Genomic DNA, 25,439 nt, shown 5'->3' on the forward strand with positions numbered 1-25,439 from the left:
TATTGGTGTGAATAGTTAATCCTGTGGGCATTTGCCAGTGTGCTAGAAGTAATTCAATAAAGTTTTAAGTCACATTCATTTGTTAAGGCATAAATTCACCATTTTCAAAAAACAGACTTTATGTTTTGGAACAGTTTTACTTAGATTCACAGCAGAATTAAGCAGGAGGTACAGAGATTTCCCATATACCACACATGCATAGCTTTTCTTATTATCAGTATCCCCCACTGGAGTGGTACATTTGTGACAATAGATGAACCTACATAGATACATCACTATTATGCAAAGTCCATACTTTTCATTAGGCTTACTTATGATATTGTACATTCTATATATTCACCGTTTATAAGTATATAGCTTGGTGAGTTGACAAATGTATGCATTTGGGTAACCAGAACCAAGATATAGACCATTTTCATTTAACATTTCCATCTCCACCAAAAAGTTGCCTTTTACCGTGTTGTAGTCCATTCTCTTGCTCCACACCCCAATCCCTCACCACTACTGATGCACTTTGTGTTACGTAGCTTTGTCTACAATATTATATAAGTGGAATTATTATAGCGTGCAGGTTTTTTTGACTTGTTAACCTTAGCATGATACTTTTGAGAGTCATCCATTTGTTGCATATGTATCAGTAATTGATTACATTTTATTGCTGAGTAGTATTCCAGATGTGTTTAACCACTTAATAGTTGAGGGATATTCCGGTTGTTTCTAGTTTTTGTATTATGAATAAAGACAACATTTGCATAAAAGTCTTTGGGCGTAAGTTTTCATTTCTCCTGTGTGAATACCTAGGAGTAGGGTTGCTGGTCATATGGGAAGTGTATATTTAATCTTACAAGAAACTATCAAACTATTTTCCAGAATAGCTGTATCATTTTGCTCTCTTGTCAGCACTGGTTGAGAGTTCCAAGTCCTTTGTATCTCTGAAGCACTTGATATTGTTAATTTTTAATTAGTCTTTCTAACCGGTATGTCGTGGTATGTTATTGTGGTTTTAATTTGTATTTCCCTAATGACTGATAGATATTGAACATCTTTTCATGTTTTTGCCTTTCATATATCTTTGGCAAAATGTTCATATCTTTTGTCCACTTTTCAGTTGGGTTATTTGTTCTCATATTGAGTTGTAGAAGTTCTTTATATATTCTTCATACGAGTTTTGTGTTTTTTTTAAAGATTTTATTTATTTATTCATGAGAGACACAGAGATAGGCAGAGGGAGAAGCAGGCTTCCTGCAGGGAGCCAGATGCAAGACTCCACCCCAGGACTCCAGGATCATGACCAGAACCAAAGGCAGATGCTCAACCACTGAGCCATCCAGGCTCCTCTCTTCATACAAGTTCTTTAGGAAAAAAAAAAGATTTATTTATTTGAGAGAGCAAGCTTGTGCACAGGAGCAGCAGAAGCAGAAGCGGGAGGAGAGGAAGATAGAAAGGGAAAGGTAAACTCCCCGCTAAGCAGGGGCTTGATCCCAGATCCCGGGGACTCAGGGATCAAGACCTGAGCCAAAGGCAGATGCTTAACCAGCTGAACCACTCAGGCACCCCTGTTTTTCATACAAGTTCTTTATCTGATATGTTTTACTAATATTTTCTTTCATGCTGGTATTATTTGCAGCAGAAAAGATTTTAATTTTTATAGTCTCATTTATTTTATTTCTTCCTGGATTATGTTTTTTGTGTTTTATCCAAAAAGTTAAATAATTGTTGTCTGTAGGATCATGATAATTTTTTTCTTATGTTCTCTTTAAGAAGTCTATATCCATTTAGAGTTAATTTTAAGAAGTTTATATCCATTTAGAGTATATAGTTCAAGGTAACAGTTGAGATTCCTTTTTTTCCTTGCATATAGATGCCCAGTTTTCATTCAACAAACATTAATTGATTGGAGCATAGGGCTAGTACAGAAATAAATATGAACAGCCTCTGCCTGTTAAGAATATCCTGGGATGCTATGAAAGAAAGACATAAAAACATAAATTGTGCATTGGTATAATGGATGGGAACATAAGCGTATATAGTTTGGTATTTGGATCCACACTGTTAGTATCCTGATAAAAGAGTGTAATAAACTGACTATTATCCTATACTAAATACAGACCTTGATTGAGTATCAAAGGAAGAGCTTCATCTTATCTCATTTTATTTTATTTTATTTTATTTTAAATTTATTTATTTATGATAGTCACACAGAGAGAGAGAGGGAGAGGGAGAGGCAGAGACACAGGCAGAGGGAGAAGCAGGCTCCATGCACCGGGAGCCCGACGTGGGACTCGATCCCGGGTCTCCAGGATTGCGCCCTGGGCCAAAGGCAGGTGCCAAACCGCTGCGCCACCCAGGGATCCCTCTTATCTCATTTTAAAGATGAAGAGACCGAGGTAGAGAGAGGCTAAATAATTTGCCCAAGATCACACAGCTTGCAGGATTTTTAGTATGTTTTTAAAACTGGTTATACGCCTTTTTTTTTTTTTTTTAAGATTTTATTTGAGAGTGAAAGAGCGCACGTTCATGTGCATAAGTGGGAGAGCAGAGGGAGTGGGAGAAATACATTCCCTGCTGAGCAGGGAGCCTGATGTGGGGCTCTCTCCCAGGACTCTGAGATAGTGACTTGAGCCAAGACAAATGCTTAACTGACTGAGCCACTCAGGCACCCCTAAAATTAGTTATACATCTTGAAGCATTTGTTTTAGGTTGAATCTAGTGTATGTAGCAGTATGCTAAGCATTGTGTGTTCTTCCAGAGTAAAGACTACCTTGTTTTTCTGTCCCTGTTACCTAGCACTTATGAACTCAGGAAACATTTACTGAATGAATGAAAGTTACTATTAAAATTGTAGTACAAGTTATGTGAATTAGATTGTAAGACACATGAGGAAATTGAAAGTTGTGTTTTCTAAAAAAATTTTCATGTTATTTTTGTTGGACTTTTGAATCTAGAAGCCAATAATGAGTAAGTCATTCATGTTTCCACGGTGTTCCCATGTTTCTTATACCCAATTTTATAAGATTAAACATAAGGAATTGCAATTTTGTGGGGTACCTGGCTGGCTCAGTTGATAGAATGTGCAACTTTGCGTATTGGGGTTGTGAGTTCAAGCCCCACATTGGGTTAGAGATTACTTAAAAATTTAAAAAAAAAAAAAAACTTAAAAGAGGGAATGCTTGTAGCAACAAGGGGTTTAGCGTCTGACTCTTGTTTTTTGGCTCAGGTCATGATCTCAGGGTCATGAGATTGAGTCCCATCTTGGGCTCTGCTGAGTGTGGAGCTTCCTTAGGATTCTCTCTCTCTCTCTCACAGAAGAAGAAAATAATAGAAATAAGTTGCAATTTTGTAAGTAAAAAATTATCATATTGGTAGTTTCCTATCAGTCCATTAAAGCCCTATATCTTCTTATCTCCGTCTTTGCTAAACTACTGTTTCCTATTTCTCATTTAGGTGGAAAAAAAACAGGATAAAATAAACTAAAAGAACATTCATTTGTTGAATAGAATGAATATTTATCACATGCTTAGCCCTGTGCCTTAACTTAGGAAATGGTATATAATCTTTAAAGAGCTCACAGACAACTGGGGGTCATTGAAACCCCTAATCGTTTTTGCAAAAAAGATAAAAAAGGTTGCAATTTGGTTTGATAATTAGAAGAATATACCAAAGAAAAATTCCTTTATGTCTCCTGCTTATCGGTCTGGGAGTAAAAGAGCTCTTTGAGAAGAAAATGTAAGCAGTCATTTGACATTATTTTATGGGTGTGGATTTCATGATCTACAATTATTGACACTAGCCATGAGTTACTGCCACTATGTGAAACATCTAAAAGAACACTATATGGTGAACATACTATTAAGCTGTCAACTTCCATTTGTCTGCCACAGCTTCCTTATTTTATAGCAGTGTGATTTGTGGGTAGATGGGAGTACTTAATGAATGTTCTAATTATTGAGCAGTATTTTTAGAAATTCAGACACTTCAGTCTATTTTTGATACCTTTATTTAAAACATTTTAAGTCACTGTTTATTTAATTTTGGCCATAATAGCATTCTTTATTTTTTCTCCAAGTTCAAGAGTATAGTATGGGCTTCATAAGATTGTTATAAAAATTGACAGGGGCACTGGCGTGGCTCAGTTGGTTAAGTGTCTGACTTTGGCTCAGGACATGGTCTTGGGGTCCTGGAATCAAGCCACAAGTCTGGCTTCATGCTCAGAGGGGAGTCCATTTGTCCTTTGCCCTCTGCCCCTCCCCCTGCTTGTGCTCTCTCGTCTCTCAAATAAAAGAATCTTAAAAAAAAAAAAAATCTGGCAGGCAGATATTGTGTTTGTTTTTTGTTTTTAAGTAGGCTCCATGCCCAGCATGGAGCCCAACACAGGGCTTGAACACATGACCCTGAGATCAAGACCTGAGCTGAGATCAAGAGTTGGACACTTAACTGATTGAATCACCCAGGTGCCCCTTTCTTGAATTAGTTCTCAATCCCCATTTTTGGGCATCAGGTTCTTTTGAGAATCTGAGAACTGTGAACCTAGTAAAAGTATATATACGTTCTGATTTTTGCATATAATTTGACCAGAAGGAGAACTCCTTTTCTCTAATAATAACTATGCAGGAAAAGATATTTTAAAATATGACACCGCAAATACTCCTCCCTGGATTGGGAATTAGGTGACAAATTCTTGGTCTAGTTCTTTTTTTTTTTTTTTTTTTTTTTTAATTCTTGGTCTAGTTCTGCTGTTTACCGGTTGGGATTATCTTGGGCATGTCCCTTAAACATTCCTTGTTTTATCTCATAAAGTTGCTTTAAGGGTCACATGAAGTCATGAAATACGGGTGTTGAACTGCAAAGCATATGTAAGCACACTAGTATTATTTTAGGTGAAGTCACATGGTCATTATTATTAGTATTAAATTAACACTAGTTCTTAGCTCTTGAAAGAGTTAATACAGTTTTTATTCTTAAGAATATCTTATTCAACAATTCTTTTATTAGAGTAAATTGAAGTCAAGTTTCCTTAGTGCTTTTGATTACACAAATTCTGTTACATTAGCAATATTCAGAATTATTTTCTAAGAATATTGTGCCAGCTTCATTATGTGCTATTTAAGATGCTTTGTGTATTTGTACTTGTCTGCTTATACTTGCCTTGTTCCTCTGCTTATGAAGTTTAAATAAATACTTTAAATGGTCTTTTCCTAGATGGAGATGGGGATGGAGATGGAGCAACTGGAAAGAAGAAGAAAAAGAAGAAGAAGAAGAGAGGACGTTAGTGTCTTAAGTTGATCTAACCTGACAAATTAAAAATGTGTATTAACCAGCAGGTTTGAAGAGTGGGTTTGAAGTTCCTTAAGATCCCATTGTATGTCAAGGAAATACATTTAGGCTTTATAAAGCTAGAATTTAGTGAAGCTCACAACTGTTTTTTCATTTAACAATCCTTTTGGTATTTTCTTTACCTATTATTGAGTTAAGGGATGTTGATAATAAGTTGATTGCATTTTACTGCAGTTTAGGAATAAGTTGATAATTTAAAACTTGAATAACAAATAACAATTCCGTCAGGGTTGAGTAAAGTGGTACCACTCTACAGTAATAGGATAAACATCGTTTGCCAGCTTTGAAGCTAAGAGATTCTTGATGAATATTTATTAAACTTTGTGCATGTCGTTAAATTTTATTAATAACATTGTACTGTTTCGTATTTACTTAAAATATGATCCTGCTTGTGCTTTGTTTTTATAAATGGCAAACCAAGCCTCTTCAGGGACCTGAAATTCTATTAAGGAGACAGGGAGACTGTAAAGTATTAGAGAATAAAGGTTGGGTTGAGAATCAGAGCAAGTTCTAATTCTGGATGCCCTCTGCGTTATTAGGGACCACTGAGTATCTGGTTATACCTTCCTTTAAGTCTTTCAGGTTGAAATTTTATGAATCAGGATATTGGGGGCTTTACTCATTTTTATCTCTAGGTTGAGAGAAGTTCTTAAATATTTTTTAAGAAAACTTTTGGCTCTATCAGCAATATTCCTGATGTTTCTCCAGGTGAGGATGGGGGATAGCCTTCCTTCTATTCAGGCAACTACTTTTAGATTTTTCTTGTCATAGGATGTCAGGTATGTCCCTTGCATAGTCCATATTTTTTTTAAGACTTTATTTATTTATTCATGAGAGACAGAGAGAGAGAGAGGCAGAGACACAGGCAGAGGGAGAAGCAGGCTCCATGCAAGGAGCCTGACGTGGGACTAGATCCCTGGTCTCCAGGATTACACCCTGGGCTGAAAGCGGTGCTGAACTGCTGGGCCACCGGGGCTGCCCGTATAGTCCATGTGTTCTAGGAATCTTCCAGTGATTGTGATGTCCTATTCCTTCCATTCAAAAATTGTTAACAGTGTGCTTGTGAGACGTGGTATTACCTGAGAATGGCTTCAGAGAACCATTTCTCCCAGTCTCTTAAATTACTCCCTAATGAAGATAGGTAAGCAGGGAGGAATGTTAAAGGGCTACTGCCTATTTGCCCTTGGTAGAATTCTTCCACTGACACATGTTTTAGTATGATGCCATCAGCTTTTATTGTGCCTCCTCTGAGGATGTTACTGAACTTGCTGTTCATTTTATTTCTTTATGAGTACTCTCGGGAGAATCTTTTGTCTGGTCTTGGTATCAAGAATAATAATATTTTTCCTGAGTACCTAATGTGTTTATCTCATAAACATGACCCATGCAAATAAACTAGTTCTTTTGTTTTTTTGTTTGTATTTTGGCTATTAGAGGGCTTAGAGCCAAATCTATGGTTTTGTATTAGCAGTATTTCAGGTTCTATTTTATGTTTTTTCCATGTTTTTATTATTCTCTAATTTATTGTCTCTATTTGTGTATTTTAAATACCCTCGTAGGCTATCATAAATCACTTCTGGAATAAACCAAATAATGTAATTATGGGCTATTTATTGCCCTCATTTTCCTCATCTATAAAGTGAGAGAGTTATAAATGATAGTTAATGATAGCTGCAGTACAGATTATTATAATTCTACATAGTTTTAGATAATAACTTGGACATAGTGCATTATAATTTTCAAAGGTTATCCAAGATTTCATCTGGTTCTTCATTTTGTAGATGAGGAAACTGAAGCTTGGCACATCAAGCCATTTGTCCCAAGTCACAATTAATAAGTGGTTAAGGCTGGACTCCAACCCTCTTGTTTTGAGTACAATTTTTTTTGTCTAATGATCTTTTCAAGTCCTTAATAATTTATGGATAATATAAAAGGCATCTTTATCAGAATTGTAGATGAGATCAAGCTGAAGATAATGCGATACTACTTTGGTTGATAAAACTCAAGATTTCAAAAGATCAGGAAGACTGAGAAATAGGCTAGTATTAAGTTGAAATTTAATAGACATATATAAAGTTAGTACAGGTGATAGGATCTAAGGATTTTGAGTGCTAGTGTGATATAACACAAAAAGCAGGGAGTCTTAACTAACAGCTGTAGGATTTTTAGAATCATAGTTTTACACTAATTTATACCTTATTTAGACTATTAATAGAAGTCCATTCTATTACCAACCTAAAAGAAACATTGACAAATTCTGGGTTGGCAAATAGGGGTGAGGGGGTTAAGAATCATATCCCTTCCTTTTTTTTTTTTTTTTTTTTTTTTTTAAAGATTTTATTTATTCATGAGAGACACAGAGAGAGGCAGAGACATAGACAGAGGGAGAAGCAGGCTCATAGGGATCCCAATGCGGGACTCGATTCCCGGACCTGGGATCATGCCCTGAACTGAAGGCAGATGCTCAACCTGTGAGCTACCCAGGCATCCCATTAAAGTGGTCTTCTCTTCTCTTCTCTTCTCTTCTCTTCTCTTCTCTTCTCTTCTCTTCTCTTCTCTTCTCTTCTCTTCTCTTCTCTCCTCTCCTCTCCTCTCCTCTCCTCTCCTCTCTTCTTTTCTCTTTTCTCTTTTCTCTTTTCTCTTTTCTCTTTTCTTTTCTTCTTTCCTTTCTTTCAAGATTTCATTTATTTATTCATGAGAGACACAGAAGAAGAGGCAGAGACACAGGCAGAGGGAGAAGCAGGCTCTCTACAGGGAGCTCGATGCGGGACTTGATCCCAAGACTCCAGGATCATGACCTGAGCCAAAGACCTTTGCTCAACCACTGAGCCATCCAGGTGCCCCTTTAAAGTGGTTTCTTATAGAGGGAAAGGAGTCAGTAAATATGAGAAGTAAAATTCTTTCAACTGCAAAGAATAAAGCTAGAACTAACAGATGAAAGTAACAAGGAGGTATTGAATTAATGTAGGAAGAGCTTTATAATAGTTACAGTTCTTTCAAAATGAGTGGATTTTCACTTGGGAGATAAAGACTGTCTCCATTCTTAGAAGCTCACTGCCATCTGTCAGGGGCATTATGGAATTCCTGGATTTAAGTGTAAAGCAAAATTAAGATGACCTCTAAGATTTTTTTTTTTTAAGATTTTATTTATTCAGGAGAGACAGAGACACAGGCAGAAGGAGAAGAAGCAGGCTCCATTCAGGGAGCCCAATGCGGGACTCGATCCCGGGACCCCAGGATCACACCCTGGGCCTTCGGCAGGCACTAAACCACTGAGCCACCCAGGTGTCCCCCTCTAAGATCTTTTTTGATTTTAAATTCTAAAGTTCTCTCTTAGGAGGAACTGAAAACATGTTTTCTTAAGATTACTTGCCCATAGAACACTTAAACATTATGTAAAGAGAGAAAAACATTTAGTGCTCATGAGATGCTGTGTGTTTGGGTTAAAAGAAGGAACCGAAGTATGGTTCCATAGGTAAATGATTTGACTCAATGAACAGTTATACTTGTATTTATGTAGTTCTTTTTTCCCCCCGTTGCAGAACAAAGAGAGCAAAATGTGTTGAAATTTAAGATCCACAATCCATAAGACCAGTTATAATCAAATGGAAACCACATATTTCACCTCAGTAGTTGAAATGCTGCAGATACACATTGAATATTCTATATCACTGCATAAATTAATATACTCTGTTTCCTGGCATTTTTTGGAAACAACATTCATTACTAAAAGGCAGTTACATATAATAAGAACTCTAAATAGTTCTTAGGTACTTAAAAATTGTTTTATAAGACAAATCATTTGTTTTTAAAAATCATCTTGGAACACTGGTGTCTTTTAGAATATAGTTTGGGAAGTAATGTCCTTAAAATGTATGCTAAGCACTAACTTTTTAAGTATCTGGAAATTTGTATATGGCTACCTATATTCTTTAGCACTGGATATGTTTATCTTAACTTTTATACCTAATATACCCTTGAAGTAAATTTTTCACTTATTAATACATAATATCTTTATATTTTACTTCATTGCTATAGAGTCTCTTTTATACTTTATTACTTCTTTGATTTTTATTTGTGAAAACCGGCCTCTATTTGCTATTCTTTTTCCATTATAGTAAATAAAGACAAAACATTAGAAGTATGCTTTCTGCCAAGACATACACTATTTAAATACGTATTGGAATTTTGAGAGTTGAATATTTCTATTCCTAAGCAATAGTAAATTGGAGAGGAAGTGGCCAGCATGGTGAAATATTTTCTGTTTTTAACTATAAGGCTGTGATAGCAAGGAGGTTCCTTAAAATTAGGACATAAAATAATCATTAGGAACTGAGAAAAACTGTAATGAAATGATAACTGCTTAATTTTACTTTTAACTACAGAAGTTAATACTTTATTTGTATCTCACAGCAAAAGTTCAAACAGACCCTCCCTCAGTTCCAATATGTGACCTGTATCCTAATGGTGTATTTCCCAAAGGACAAGAATGCGAGTACCCACCCACACAAGATGGGTAAGGATCATAAAATAACTTCCAGTTTGACTTTTGAAAGTTATAGCTTAGCAATAAAGCAGATTTTATTTTTCTCAGAATTTGCTCCACTGCCTTAATAAAAGCTTATGAATTTGTTAACAAAAAATACAGTAGAAGCCCTCTTATCCAAAATGATTGGGACCAGTAATAGTTCAGTTAATCAAAAAAGTATGTTAAAATGGGGATCACAAAACATTAAAATTTTCATTGATAAAAGTTACCTTTAAACAAATACTTGCTTTTCATCATTCTGGATATTTGAAGATGGATTTTGTATCGTACTCCGCTTTTTTCTTCTCATAAGCCATAATGCATTGTCTATGAAATACTCCATTTTGAGTTTCTGTGAATAAAAACTAAGTAATCTGAACCTGGATGTTTACATTTTTTCCCTGAAACCATTTGCAGTTCTTACCTACACTTAATTTGACAGAAGTGTTTTTTGATGACTTGCCTTTATTGAGACTTTTCTGAGTAGTCAATTTAGTTTTCATAGAAACAATTCTTTGTACGTACTATATAACTAATTACATAATTATAGTAACAAGTAAAAAAGATTTACACTGGTTTGGAAACAAATATCCTGATTGTTGGAAGTGTTCTTAAAGGATACTTTAGAGCTGGTCAGTAGATATTCATCATGGCATTATGCTGACTGGTTAAGAACACAGAAGCTGGGATTCACTTCAGTCCCAGCTCTAACATTTATTAGCTTTGTGACTTGGGCAAGTAATTGATCATGTCTTTGCTTTCATTTCTTTATCTATAAAATGAGCACTTCATAGGGTTGTTGTGAGGAATAAACATATGTAAAGCACTTAGGAGAGTAACAGACACATAGTAAGCATTAAGTGTTAACTACTGCTATTATTCAGAACAGGAACCTGTCAGCCCCTTATATTCAGCATACAGTGGGCATTGGTCAGTATATTTTACAGAGGGATAAAGAGCATCAGTTAATCCAGTGGTTGCAATAGTTGGTTAAGAAAGCTTCTACTGTAGCCTTGTTTCATTGACCTGTAAAGATATCATTGTTTTCTTTAAATTTTAGGACTTTAGGGAAGAATGTGATATTGTTATATTTTAATCCCCCTCCTTCATTCCCGGTACTTAGGGGAATAAATGTAAAGTTCTGAAATATTATGTCAGGAGCATCTTTTCTTTGAATTTAAATTAATTACTATCTCTATCTTAAAGCATCTATTTTTGAAATGTCACAGACATGTAATTTCACATTAATTATCATAAATTTTCATAGTACATATAATACATTTATTTTTATATACAATTTTTTTAATTTTTTTTTTTTTGTGCTTGTTCCTTCTTCTTTCCCTTCCTTCCAGACCTATATAACCACCCAGCAGGTAGCCTTCCATATTTTAATATGCTCATATATGTGGTCATCTGTGTCTGTTTATAGAAGGGGACTGTTTTGGTCTTGTTTGTTTTCCAGAATGGAATCACAGGCACACTTTCCTCACCTTTCTCCTTCAGGACTATTTCTTGAAAGGTCCTCCCAAGTCCATCAGAATAGCTATTCTTTTGAATGGCTTCATAATATGCTATACTTTAATCTACCATTTTCTAATTGATGAGCATTCATTTTGCCTCTAATATTTTAGCCGTATTACAAACCATTCTGTAATAAACATTTCTGAGTGTATACATGTATATGTATATATGTGTATGTATGTGTATTATTTTCTTATGGAAGTTTTATTATGGGATAGTTTTTTAGGAGTGGAATTGCTGAATCAAAGAATATGTTAATATTTTAGTTTATGATTCCTGGACTGCTAATGATTTTGAGCATTTTTTGATTGTTGGCTTTATTCTTTTACTCTTCCAGAAGTTTTAAAATTTTGTATATAGTCTGTGTTTGTTTTATTTTTTTTTTAATTTTTTTTAAATTTTTTTTAATTTTTTATTTATTTATGATAGTCACAGAGAGAGAGGCAGAGACACAGGCAGAGGGAGAAGCAGGCTCCATGCACTGGGAGCCCGACGTGGGATTCGATCCTGGCTCTCCAGGATCACGCCCTGGGCCAAAGGCAAGCGTTAAACCGCTGCGCCACCCAGGGATCCCTGTGTTTCTGTTTTATACTATTTTATATTTATAGGTTCCTAGCAGTCTCATAGCTTTTTTTTTTTTTTTTTTTCCAAAATCTTACTCTGTGGGTTTTTTTTTTTTTTTTTTTTCTTCTTACTCTGTGTTTTATTACATCGTTTGGTTAGTGTGGAGCTTTTTTGTGTAAGGTTGAGAGTGCTAATTTTATTTTCTTTGAAATGGAAAGCCCATTGTGCTAGAATTGTTTATTAAATAATTCATTCTAGGGGCACCTGGGTGGCTCAGTTGGTTAAGCATCTGCCTTTGGCTCCAGGCATGATCCCAGAGTTGTGGGTTTGAGCCCCTGCTTAGTGAGGAGCCTGCTTCTCCCTCTCCCTCTGACATTGCCCCACTTGTATTCTCTGACTCTCTCCATCTCTCTGCCAATTAAGAAAATAAAATCTTTTTTAAATAAATGAATCATTCTACTGAATTGAATGACTACCTTTGGCATATACTATATTCTCATATGAAGGAACTATATTTTCATAATCCACCAATTTCTTTTATTCTACTGATCTGTTTGTGTATTCTTAGCTAGTACTATTTGGATCTAATTATCAGCAACTTTAACTTTTTTTAAAAGATTTTATTTATTTGAGAGCAAGAGAGCACATGTGAGAAAGAGCATGAGGGGTGGAGTGGGGAGAAACAGAGAGAAGCAGACCCCCTCCACCCCCCACTGAGTGGGGAGCCCGATGTGGGATGATGGTGGTACTCAGTCCCAGGACCTGGAGATCATGACCTGAACCAAAAGCAGACTCTTACCCGTCTGAGCCACCCAGGCATCTCTGATTATCATCAACTTTAAAATATATATTGATAATTTAAGGCAGATCTCTTTCTGCCACACACACCTGAACACAGTTCTTTTTTATATTTAGCTATGCTCAGGCTTATATTCCTAACATACATAACCCACAGAAAAATGCTTTTCGTTACAAGTCTGATCAGAATTGCATTTATGCATTTATTTAAGAAAATTGACAGTTGTGTCATATTGTCTTACCTGTTGTCATAGTATGTTTTCCCACTGACTCTGATTTTTTTCAGATAGGTCCTGTCCCTTTTTTGTTAAACTTATTAAGTGTTTGATGGTTTTGTTACTGATGTGAACAAGATGTTATCACACCTGTTTCCATTTCTATGTGTTTATTGCTAAAGTGGAAGAAAGTCATTGATTTCCTATGCTTTTAGTAGATTGTTAATATTTTTATTAACCATGTGAATGTGGTGGAACACTTGAAGTAATATTTAATACAAGAAAAATTGAGATTTTACAAACCTTAAAAACTATCTTTCCATCCTTACTATCATTTTCTATTGCAAATTAAATATTATGGAGGTGGAATAACTTCTGTTTTTGAAACAATAGAGAAAGATGGTAATTATATGTTATAGTATTTCTTTGAGTAATGCTTAAATATTGAAAAGCAATGTATGCTGTGGAGAAGTAAAAAAAATTATTGTGATTGTTTGGTCTTCAGTAATTTTTTGATATTTTGATATTTTTTGACATTCATATAACCAGTTTTGATTATTTGCAAATAGATCAGAATCAGTATTCTTACAGATTTGGTAAAGTATTATAGTTTTATACCTACCTTCATTTTAAAAAATTTTTTTCATTTAAATTCCAGCTAGTTAAAAAAAAAAAAATAAAAATAAATAAATAAATAAATTCCAGCTAGTTAACATACAGTTTCACGTGTACAACATAGTGACTCAGCACTTCAATACATCATCTGGCGCTCATCACAGCAAGTGCGCTGCTTAATCCCCATCACCTGTTTCACCCATCCCCTCCCCCCACCTGCCTCTCCTTTGGGAACCACCAGTTTGTTCTCTAGAGTTAAGAGTCTGTTTCTTGGCTTATCTTTCTCTCTTTTTTTTCCCTCTTCATTTTTTTTTAATAAACTTACTAAAAATTGCATTAATTATCACAAAGAACTCACCTGTGTAACTACCACCCATGTTGAGTGCAGTATTTAACTTTTTATTTTGAAATAATTCCATATTAAGAGAATAGTACAAAGAACTCTTGCATACCTTTTATTCAGGTTTTCTTTAACATTTGTCTCATCTATTGTTCTCTCAGTGGAGTATGACAATTACGCATATACTGTGTAATATACCAGTAACATTAAATTTTCTCCTTGCAAGATAGATAGAGGGCAAATGTGGAACATGTTATTGGTGAATCTGTATTCATACTACTTTTTCTGAATTATTTGAATATTTTGTGTATTTTTCTTTTTAAGATTTTATTTATTTGAGAGAGAGAGAAAGCGCATGAACCAGGGGGAGGGGCAGAGGGAGAGGAAAAGGGAAAAGCAGATTCCCTGCTTATTGCAGAGCCACCTGAGGCTCAATCCAAGATCACCACCTGAGCCAGTCAGATGTTTAACTGACTGAGCAACCCAAGCGCCCAGTAATTTGTATATTTTTGGATGGAATACTGGACAAGTAGATAACCTATCCTTTTCAGATAACATCTTGAGGCATGTAATGTCAGATTTCATCACTTGGATAAGGTATTATCCAGTTTCTCTAGTGTGATATTACTATTTTTTTCCTCTTATAATTAATAATTTTCCCTTTTAAAAAACTGACATTCTGTGTGCATTTCCTGTGCCATTAAACATTTTTAAAACCAATTTTGAATGACTATAATGCTACTCTATTGTACCTAGCATAATTTTATTAGTGATTTCTCTATTTTTGAATATTTCCCTAGTTTTGAATTTCTTACCATAGCAAATTTTTTTTTACCATAGCAAAAATTTTATGATGAACATTTTTGTATATTAATCAGATCTGATTTTTCTCTTACTCTAGATCTCTAGATGTAGAATGAAGAATTATTTTCAAATTCTTGATACCTATTTCTAAATTTAGTAGGCAGTTATTTGGGACAGTTCTATAAGCAGTACACATCCATTATAGAAGAGGTAGGAAATACAAATAAGCAAAAAGAAAAAAATTAAAATATTCTTCTAAATTCTACCAATGAATTTTAAAACCACTATTAACATGCTATTTCTTCCTCTATAGTCCCTATATAAATGTGTATTATAAATACCTGGGAATGTTCTTCAAGATAGATCTATACTGCAAACAGCTTTTTAATCCATTTTAATTTTTTAATATTTTAATTTAATATTTTAAAAAGATTTTATTTATTTATTCATGAGAGACGCAGAGACATAGGCAAAGAGAGAAGCAGACTCCCTGTGGGGAGCCTGATAAGGACTTGATCCCAGGACCCCGGTATCACAACCTGAGCCAAAGGCAGATGCTCAACCACCCAGGTGCCACCTAGGTGCCTCTGTAACCCATTTTTAAATTTCTTTTCATGTTAGTAGAGAAATAAACAGTATTTTTATATGTCTATGTAGATGTAGATGTATGTATTTGTTTTTCTTTCTCTTTTTTTTTTTTTTTTTTTTTTGCTAGACCATTTAAAAATGAGGTGGTTTTGTTTTTTTGTTTTTTTGAGGTTTTTTTTTTTTTTTTTTTTTTTTTAGTAATCTCCAACCCCAACATGAGACTTGAACTCATGACCCTCAGATCAAGAGTCGCTTGTTCTGCTGCCTGAGCCAGCCAGGTACCTCAGGTCTCCATTGAGTCTTCACTTCTAAAAACTTTAAGGATCAGGGCAGCCCGGGTGACTCAGTGGTTTAGTGTCGCCTTCGGCCCAGGGTGTGGTCCTGGAGTCCTAGAATCAAGTCCCACGTCGGGCTCCCTGTATGGAGTCTGCTTCTCCCTCTGCCTGTGTCTCTGCCTCTCTCTTTCTCTGTGTGTCTCTCATGAATAAATAAATAAAGTATTTTTTAAAAAATTAAAAAAAAAAACTTTAAGGATCTATCTGGGCTGGGTGGCTCAGTCATTAGGTGTCCGACTCTGATCTCAGCTCAGGTCTTTTTTTTTTTTTTTTTTTTTTTTTTAATTCATTTCAGAGGGATGGGATATGGACAGAGGGAGAGGAGGAAGGAAAGAAGCAGACTCCCCTCTAAGCACTGAACCTGTTGTGGATGAATCTTACAACCCTGAGATCATGACCTGAGCAGAAATCCAGAGTTGGAAGCTTAACCAGCTGAGCTGCCCAGATGCCCCTCAGCTCAGGTCTTGAACTCAGGGTTGTAAGTTTGGGCCACGTGATTGTTTTAGAAAAACAAACAAACTTAAAGCATCTCCCAAGAATTAGATATTCTCCAAATTATCACATTTACATAAATTAAGAGTAATTTTCCAGTATTATATAGATACCTAGTTCATATTTAGAATTTTTTTTCCATTGTCCCTGAAATATCTCTTAAGCTATTTTTGCCCTCTCAACCAGGGTTCAGTCAAGGTTCATACAGTGCATATGGTTAGAATTCTCGCTTTCTTCTCTGTTGCACTGACTTTTTGAAGAGACTAGTTTAGAAAGACTCCTATCCTGCAATTTTTCTTACTGTATCCTTGTGGTGTCATTAAACTTTTTTCTCTATTCCTTTATTTTCTGTAAACCAGAATTAGTTGTAAAGGGTTAGATTAGATTTAGATTAAATGTTTTTGACAGGAAAAACATGTCATTTATGATATGTGCTTCATATTATATCATAGTCTATTACATCAGTTGTAAAGTTATGTTTTTTTAGTACTGGTTTTACCGTTTGATCACTTGGTTAATTTGGTAACAGCCAACTGTTTCTTTTTTAAAGATACTTTTTTCTTTTTGCAGTTTCCAAGTAATCTGTGGGGGTAATTTGGTACCATTGGAATATTCTTTGCTTCAGCAACTTTCTACTTAATTATTTTAATACCCATCCATGCTTACTCAGTTATTTCACTGGGGACTGCAAAATGGTGATTTTCTAATTTTGTTTCCTTCTACATTTATTAGCTGACATTCTGTAAGAAGGATTTTCCTTTATCAGCTGAGTATCAGTTAACTTTATTAGTTAACTATAGGCAGAGCTAAAACATGCTTTATTTTTTTCCCTTCTAAGTACCAGTTTTCAGAAGAAATTGGTGTCATGTCTGCATGCATTCTTAATTCTTTCTGGGTTAAAAACATGCATTTAAAAAAAAAATTTAGGGACATTTTTAAATGGTTTTTAATAAATATGCCATACAGTGCTTTAAAAATACAATTAGCTTTTAAGTTATCCATGTGTTTAGTTTACAAGTGTTTATGAAATTTGAAATTACTAGTTGGGGACGCTTGGGTGGCTCAATGGTTGAGCATCTGCCTTTGGCTCAGGGCATGATTCTGGGGTTCCAGGATCAAGTCCCACGTTGGGCTCCCCGCAGGGAACCTGCTTCTCCTTCTGCCTATGTCTCTGCCTATCTCCCTGTGTCTCTCATGAATAAATGAGTAAAATCTTTTTTTAAAAGTCTGCGATTAATAAAAAGAAATTGTTATTATTTTCTTTTAATTTTTTAAATTTATTTATTTGTGATAGACATAGAGAGAGAGAGAGAGGCAGAGACACAGGAGGAGGGAGAAGCAAGCTCCACGCCAGGAGCCCGACGTGGGATTCGATCCCGGGACTCCAGGATCACACCCTGGGCCAAAGGCAGGCGCCAAACCACTGAGCCACCTAGGGATCCCAAAAAAAGAAATTATTAATTGGATTCCTTGTATCTTTTGGTCTTACTTATATGTATGCCCTTAATCTAGTAAAAATGATGAAATACTGAAGACTCAGAAATATGAAAGAGGTGTGAATTTACATACTCTGTAAACACTTCTATAAGGATTCTCTATTGAGCAGTTATTCTGATAGTTTTGTTGTGCAGACACAACATATTTCAAAAGCCTTTTTTTTTAAGATTTTATATATTTATTGGAGAGAGTGCGAGAGCAAGAACACATGCAGGGGGAGGGGTAGAAGGAGAAGCAGATTCCCCATAGAGCAGGGAGCCTGATGAAAGGCTGGATCCCAGGACCCTGGCAAACACCCAACCGACTGAGCCACCCAGATGCCCCTTAAAAGCATTTCTAACCCACCTCTGTCAGTTGAATGAATTAATTGCTCTTTCAGATAATTATTATGAGCTCAGCATGTTTTTTTTCATCTTAATTAATTTCTCTATTTTTGCTAAATAGACTGAACATCAAAATACTAGGTTTTGGAAAGGGGAGCAGCTCCTTCATATTTTTTGTAATTAGTACAAGCTTAGAATTGTAATTTTAGATGCTTGAATATTACTTTAATGACTTTCAATTTGAACTCAAGACTTAGAATTTCTTTAATCCATTTTCTTTTTTTTTTTTTTTTTTAAGATTTTATTTATATGAGAGAGAGCACAAGCAGGGGGAGGCACAGGGCGAAGCAGGCAATCAGCTAAACAGGGAGCCCCGTGTGGGGCTCAGTCCCAGGTCCCTGGGATCATGACCTGAGTTGAAGGCAGATGCTTAACTGACTGAGCCACCCAGCACTCCCTTTAATCCATTTTCTGATTGGTAGCTCTTTACCAATAATGCAGTACATTCCATAACCTTTTGAATTCACTGCTTCTGTGAATCAGCTATGTGGCTTCAGAAATAAAAGATCAGGGATGCCTGGGTGGCTCAGCAGTTGAGCACCTGCTTTTGGCCCGGGTGTGATCCTGGAGTCCTGGGATCGAGTCCTGCATTGGGCCCCCTGAATGGAGCCTGTTTCTCTCTCTGCCTACGTGTCTTTCTCTCTCTCTCTCTCTCTCTCTCTCTCTCTCTCTCTGTGTCTCTCATGAATAAATAAATAGAATCTTAAAAAAAAGTATAAGATCATGTGAGGCCTATTGATTTCAGATTGGGGATTTTTATTGTACTGTATTTTGATTCTAAAATGTAGTCAAATAGCATTTGTAATTTAATTATACTTAACATTTTAACCTGTAAAAGTGGGTTTGAAGAATTGGGAAGAAATGGGAATTGATAATGACCAATTTCATATTCGTGGCCCTACATGCATGATATCCATCAGTTCCCTGTGGATGGACCATCCTAGAGTAAACATTTGAGGATATTTTTGCTTTTCACAAAATGTGTGGCTTTTGAGACAAGGGTGTGCATATAGGTATGGCTGTTCAGTCATTGTCAAGTATATGTGCCAGAGTTATGGCCTTGGATGAGATGAAGAATTGTGATAAGTTTTGTTTAAAAATTGATCTGAGACTTTAGCCACTACTCTCTTCTGCCAGAAAATGATTTGTTCTTAGAATATTCAGGTTCTTTGTTCCTGGGAAATATTTTTGGATTCATGGGAGAGCATGGACTGAGGAGTTACATCTTCAGTTAGATATTGTGGCTGGTCTGTCCCATCATTTTGAGAATATACTTGTTACTGAATCTTTTCCTGTTACCTTTCAGTCTAAGGATGTTCATTTGAATGCTTTTATTAGGAATTGCCTCTTGGATTGTCACTATTCTAATAAAAGTAATTCATACGCATTTAAGTATTTGTGGAGATAAAATTGACTTTAAGAGATGGTGCTGCAATATTTCAGTTCTCCGATAATGTCAGTATACAGATCCAAAATACATTTCCAAACAAAATAAGCCAAAGAAGCCTCTTTGATGATTAAGTACCCTTAAATTGACATAGGACAGCCCCTTTGAGTCTATGTAGCAAGTTAGAGGTGCTAGATGTTGGCACACAGGTAGCTACTGCAGTAGGAAGTAATCATATGAACTTGACAGTGACAGAACAATTCCCAGCATTTGGGGGCATTAACTTAGGGGCATAGTGTAGAGCAGTTATATAAACTTTAAAGAGACATACAGTAAATATTTCAGGCCTTAAGTGTTACTCAGTTCTGCCTTTGTAGCATGCAGGTAGCTATAGACAGTCTGTAAACAAACGGACATAACTGTATTGCAGTAAAATTTTACTTACAAAACAGGCGCCAGGCTGGATTTGCCTGCAAGCTATTCTTTAAGACAAATAGGAATTTCTTGAAGGCATCACTTTTTTTTTCTTAAGATTTTATTTATTCATGAGAAACCCAGAAAGAGGCGGAGACACACAGAGGGAGGAGAAGCAGGCTCCATGGGAATCTGGGATCATGCCCTAAGTCAAAGGCAGACGCTCAACTGCTGAGCCACCTAGGCATCCCGAAGACATCACTTTTATTATAACTGAGTGTATTTATACATCAGTGATCACTGAGTTTGTGAACTGTATATTCAATATTGCTTAATGTGTGAAAGTTACAACTTCTTAAAAGATTTTCATTTGAAAACCGTTAACTGTTTTTGAAATGTGCGCTTAAAAGGGAGTCAGTGGATCTCCTCATTCCCAGATACTGAATAGAAAATGTTTGTTGCTCTTGGCAGTTTTAAAATATGAGCTATATCCTTCAAGGAAGGAAGATCACTTCTTATATATATGCAATTAGAAAAAATCCTACAAAAACACATAATATTTTGTGTTTTGAGGAAGGTATATAGATTTCCAGAGCAAGTTTTCACATTAGTACTTACCCTGTGTATAAAGTTAAATGCTAATTTTTGGTATAGTCTTTTGAAGTCTTCTAGACTGTAACCTTGAGTGGAAGAATGACTTTTTTTCTCCCACTGCTTGGTTTCTAGGACTCTCTTCTGAATTCTCTGTTTGTTTGTTTGTTTTTCTTTTTATGTTTTTTTGTGTGGCAGAGTTTTAGTCTCTGTATGAATAAAATCTCACTTGAGGATTTTGAGTCTCTCAAAAGGTTTAACTTGATTTGGCTTGATTGCAATTGTGTGACTAGTATTTCAGAAACTTTGCTGACTTTTAATAAAAGAAACTGAATATGTAACATTTTTATCTAAAATGTCTTAATATATTTTTATCTCTCAGTTTTAATGCTTATCTGCTGTTTCTTAAATGACTAATACTATGCTGTGCATACTGTAAAGGCGAACAGCTGCTTGGAGAACTACGAGTGAAGAAAAGAAAGCATTAGATCAAGCTAGTGAAGAGATTTGGAATGATTTTCGAGAAGCTGCGGAAGCACATCGACAAGTTAGAAAATATGTTATGAGCTGGATCAAGCCTGGGATGACAATGATAGAAATCTGGTAAAAGGAATATGTTTTTGTAAGAACATGATAATTTTTTTTTTTTTTTTTAGTGCTAACTCTGACTGTAATGTTTGGCTTTCATTACTACTTTGCTAAAACCTGAAGTTAAACTCCTAGAAATATCTTCTGACATCTCGTACTGTAAATGTAATGAGAAAATTGTAAGAGGGGCATTAGTACCTCAACCACCCTATTTTGTACTCATGTACATTTACATGTGCAAATGCACACATTACTATGATTCTTATGTTTTATTTGGAGATCTGTTACTTTGCTAGCTAACATTCATATTAAAATTATTGGTCATAAGTTATAATGCAGTGAAGAAAACAATAAAGTAATTATTTCTTTAGTTTTTCCCTTTTAGAAGTAATTAGCTGTAACAAGCAACAATTCTGTAATTTAGACGATTTTTTAAATGTGCAACATTGAGCAAATAAAATATAATCAGCATTTAAATTAGTCTAAGTTAAGAATCTCATTTCCTAGTAAACTAAGTTAAAAGTGGTTCATGTGGTTCTGTTTCTTTAGATTTCTAGTGGAATTAAATTCTTACATCTTTTAGAGATGAGCTACTATTTTCATAGCATCAGAGAACTCTTACTTATTCACATCCAGGAAGTGTTCAGATCACTTCAAGAAAGTAATTTAAGAATTTTTAGTAAACTCTCTGGAGCTGATGATGTATAAGATATATAAGGATAAAAATGTAAAAGTAAATAATTTTTTTTAATAGTGAAAAATTGGAAGACTGTTCACGAAAGCTAATTAAAGAGAATGGATTAAATGCAGGCCTGGCTTTTCCTACGGGGTGTTCTCTGAATAACTGTGCTGCCCATTATACTCCAAATGCTGGTGATACAACAGTATTACAGTATGATGACATCTGTAAGATAGACTTTGGAACACATATAAGTGGTGAGTTCTTGGAAATATGAAACCCCCTCCCCTCCCCTTAAAAATTAGTCTTTTCTCTGTTGGGTGGGGATATAGTTACTTGAACTCGCTAGTTTTCTTCTTTATGCCACACTTTTCAGTAGAGTTGTGTTGAGGCAGATTTTGAAATGTACTCTTAAGCATCCTACTAAATGGAGTATAATGCAAATCTTTGGGTAATTGAGGTTTATTACTCTTTCTATTAAAATCTGAAGAACTTAATCTTATATTTCTTCATGTTGTTTCAGACATTTATCCGTACAACAACAAACATTTACTGAGAACCTTTTAAGTTTACCAACCTTTAATATACTTGCTGGCTTTTCTAAATTCTGTCCCAAACCTCATTAGGTTAGTATCTTTTTATCTCACCCTAGGTGAGAAAATAAAACTCAGATTAAGTACTTACCTGAGGTTTTGATAAATTGGTGAAGCTGGACTGATGATTAGTGTCTGTGGACCTTGTACATTTTCTCTGCCCACATTGCTATTTCTTAGTCCCCTGGGTTTTTCTCTTTGATTAGTTTCTATTTTTGCTTAGCCACCTGGGTTAGTACTGAATTGATACTATCTTGAAGTAATATACTAACACTGGAATTAGTTTTTTTGATCTGAAACCTTTATATAATTTATACTTTTTTCCACTTTGATTGTGAATGCTATCTGGGTACTTGGATTGCTGCCTTCATTTGAACCCACGTTTTATTTTCCTTTTAACTAGCAAAGTTAATAGAGTAGATGCTATAAAGTAGGCAAATTGACTAGCTGCTAAGTCAACTTAAATAATTTTCTCTTTCAGGTAGGATTATTGACTGTGCTTTTACTGTTACTTTTAATCCCAAATATGATACATTATTAAAAGCTGTAAAGGATGCCACTAACACTGGAATAAAGGTATGTGAACTAGAAGGAAATTTCATTGAACATATTTTGAACATTTTATAGCCCATTTAAGGTCTTTGGATTATGTAAGACCAGTCCACTGGCCTTAGGGTTTTAAGTGTGTAATTCTAGTACAGTGTACTTTTATAAAAGTTATAACGTGCAAAGCAGTTTATCTAGTTGTCCTTTATTTTAAAATACTAACAAATTGCTGTAAAATTCTAATATACATCATTTTGTTTTTAGTGTGCTGGAATTGATGTCCGTCTATGTGATGTTGGTGAGGCCATCCAAGAAGTTATGGAATCCTATGAGGTTGAAATAGATGGGAAGACCTATCAAGGTATGTTTTTTTTAAATGTATCTTACTTTGAAATGCATATGACCTCTTGCAGAATTAATTTTACAGAATAGTGTTGAATGCTTTCTTTGGGTCAGCTGCTTTATTTTTATCTCCTGGGAATATAAAGAGGGAAAATGTCAGTGATCCTCAAATTAGGGAAACTGTGGTCACTAGGTGGGAACTATTGCCAAACTACTGTGGTAACTGAAGGACACCCAGGGATTTATTCCATGCTGGCCAAAATGCAGGCTTGGTTTTCTGTGACTTAGTTAAATTGAGGCTGAGAGACAAGCCAGAGGCTCTTTCCATTGATGACCTCTCTCCCTTTTTAACTACATCCTCTCTCTTCTTTATGTTCCTCTTTGCAGAGATACTCATGCCTCCTTGCCCTCAGTAAATCCACATCACTTAGCATTCTTTGCATAATTTTGTTGATACTGATAGAGTATTATGTTTCTGCCAACTGCAGAAGGATTTCTTCCTCTGCAACCTGATGGTGTCTATCCTTGTTCCTCTCTCAGAGATCTTGTGAACATCAGTACAAATCAAAAAACTTTAAGGCTGCTCACACTTGGATGGGAGGTATTATGGGGTATCTTTGAGCCTAGATGAACTTTGTAAAAACTCCAGAACCCAAGTTTCTTTGACTGTAGTGGGGCATTTTTTTTTTTTTTTTTTTTTAAGAAATGTATACTTGTCATTTCCTGCCCCCAGATTTGGGATTGGTGCCACAACAAACAATGCTTATTCAAGTCCCTCTCATATTATCTTTCCCTTCTAATTTTTCCTAATTTTACAACTTTGGTTGGCTTGTGGTCTGCCTTTCAAGGTGTATTAAGCGAGTTTGATTTAATGTTGAGTCCCCACATAACTGCAAACCTGCAGGGGCACCTGGGCAGCTCAGTTGGTTAAGCATCTGCCTTTGGCTCAGTCATGATCGTAGGGTTCTGGGTTTGAGCCCCACGTTGTGCTCCCTACTTGGTGGAGAGCCTGCTCCCCCGACTCGTGCTGTCAAATAAATAAAATCTTTCAAAAAACAAAAAACAATGCCAACCTGCAATATTGGAATCGGTATCTGCCTTCTTATTCTTTCCATTAAGCCGGTGCAACACTTTAGGTTCTGTTGTTTAACATAAACCCCCCCCTTTTTTTTAAATTTTATTTATTTATTCGTGAGAGACACACAGAGAGAGGCAGAGACACAGAGGAGAAGCAGGCTCCGTGCAGGAAGCCCGATGTGGGACTAGATCCTGGGACTCCAGCACCACGCCCTGGGCCGAAGGCAGGCACCAAACTGCTGAGCCACCCAGGGATCCCCCTCACACCCCTTTTTGATACCAGTTATTGTGTTAAGGTTCTTAGTGGAGGGTGGTATAATTAATTTTTACTAGTTTGAGCAGAAAGGGTATAGACAAATCATGACATTGGGAAGATAAAAAAATGGACAAGCTGTACTCTGAGCAGCAGTTTCCAAAAACCACATAACTCAGCCATCAAGGGAATGATTTTTACCTTCATCAGAAGCTGTAGAATTGAAAGTTAACCTTTACAGTTAGTCCCAGAATTAGCCTGGTGTTGTCACAACCTGTGTAATACAAAAATGTATACTCCTGTGCCCTGCTTTTATGTAACTTGGTTGTATGTTAGGTTGGAATAGCTAAGAAATCTTTTTATGTAAATGTGTTTTTGATTGGCCTGTGGGGTAAGTTTGCCACATCTTGGAGAAATGTAAAGCTTGCTGAATTTTTATTTTTATTTTAAGATTTTATTTAGTTATTCATGAGAATACACAGAGGAGAGAGAGGCAAGAGACACAGGCAGAGGGAGAAGAAGGCTCCATGCAGGGAGCCCGAAGTAGGACTCGATCCCCAGTCTCCAGGATCACACCCTGGGCTGAAGGCAGTGCTAAAGTGCTGAGCCACCCGGGCTGCCCAAGCTTGCTGAATTTTAAAGCAAACTTAGCTTATTGTTTGTATAAGGAGAATTTTTTTGAAGAGCTAATTTTTATTTTTCTGTGCCATTTTCTAAATATAATTGTCATCGTTTCATTGTTGTAGAGTTCAAAATCCTGCTACCTAATTCTGCCCTGATAAAAAAGGTAGCTTGTACTGAGAATTCTAGCACTGTAGAGCTAGATTTTTTAAAACCTTTTTTTAGGGCAGCCCTGGTGGCTTAAGAGGTTTAGCGCCACCTTCAGCCCAGGGTGTGATCCTGGAGTCCCGGGATCAAGTCCCACATCGGGCTGCCTGTGTGGAGCCTGCTTCTC

General features: G+C 35.8%; 1 protein-coding gene across 4 annotated transcripts in view; it reads left to right on the forward strand.

Annotated features, from left to right (window-relative positions):
• METAP2 (methionyl aminopeptidase 2) overlaps positions 1-25,439 on the forward strand; it is a 35,159-nt gene that overhangs the window by 5,859 nt on the left and 3,861 nt on the right. For all 4 annotated transcript variants that reach the window (XM_038558691.1, XM_038558690.1, XM_038558689.1 and 1 more), the window contains 6 exons: positions 5,200-5,265; positions 9,748-9,850; positions 20,848-21,009; positions 21,749-21,930; positions 22,748-22,842; positions 23,077-23,173. In XM_038558691.1, coding sequence (XP_038414619.1) covers positions 5,200-5,265; positions 9,748-9,850; positions 20,848-21,009; positions 21,749-21,930; positions 22,748-22,842; positions 23,077-23,173 — 705 coding nt within the window. The remainder of the gene's footprint in view (positions 1-5,199; positions 5,266-9,747; positions 9,851-20,847; positions 21,010-21,748; positions 21,931-22,747; positions 22,843-23,076; positions 23,174-25,439) is intronic.

The sequence above is a fragment of the Canis lupus genome, chromosome 15 (assembly GCF_011100685.1).
Source record: "Canis lupus familiaris isolate Mischka breed German Shepherd chromosome 15, alternate assembly UU_Cfam_GSD_1.0, whole genome shotgun sequence".
Classification (NCBI taxonomy): Eukaryota; Metazoa; Chordata; class Mammalia; order Carnivora; family Canidae; genus Canis; species Canis lupus.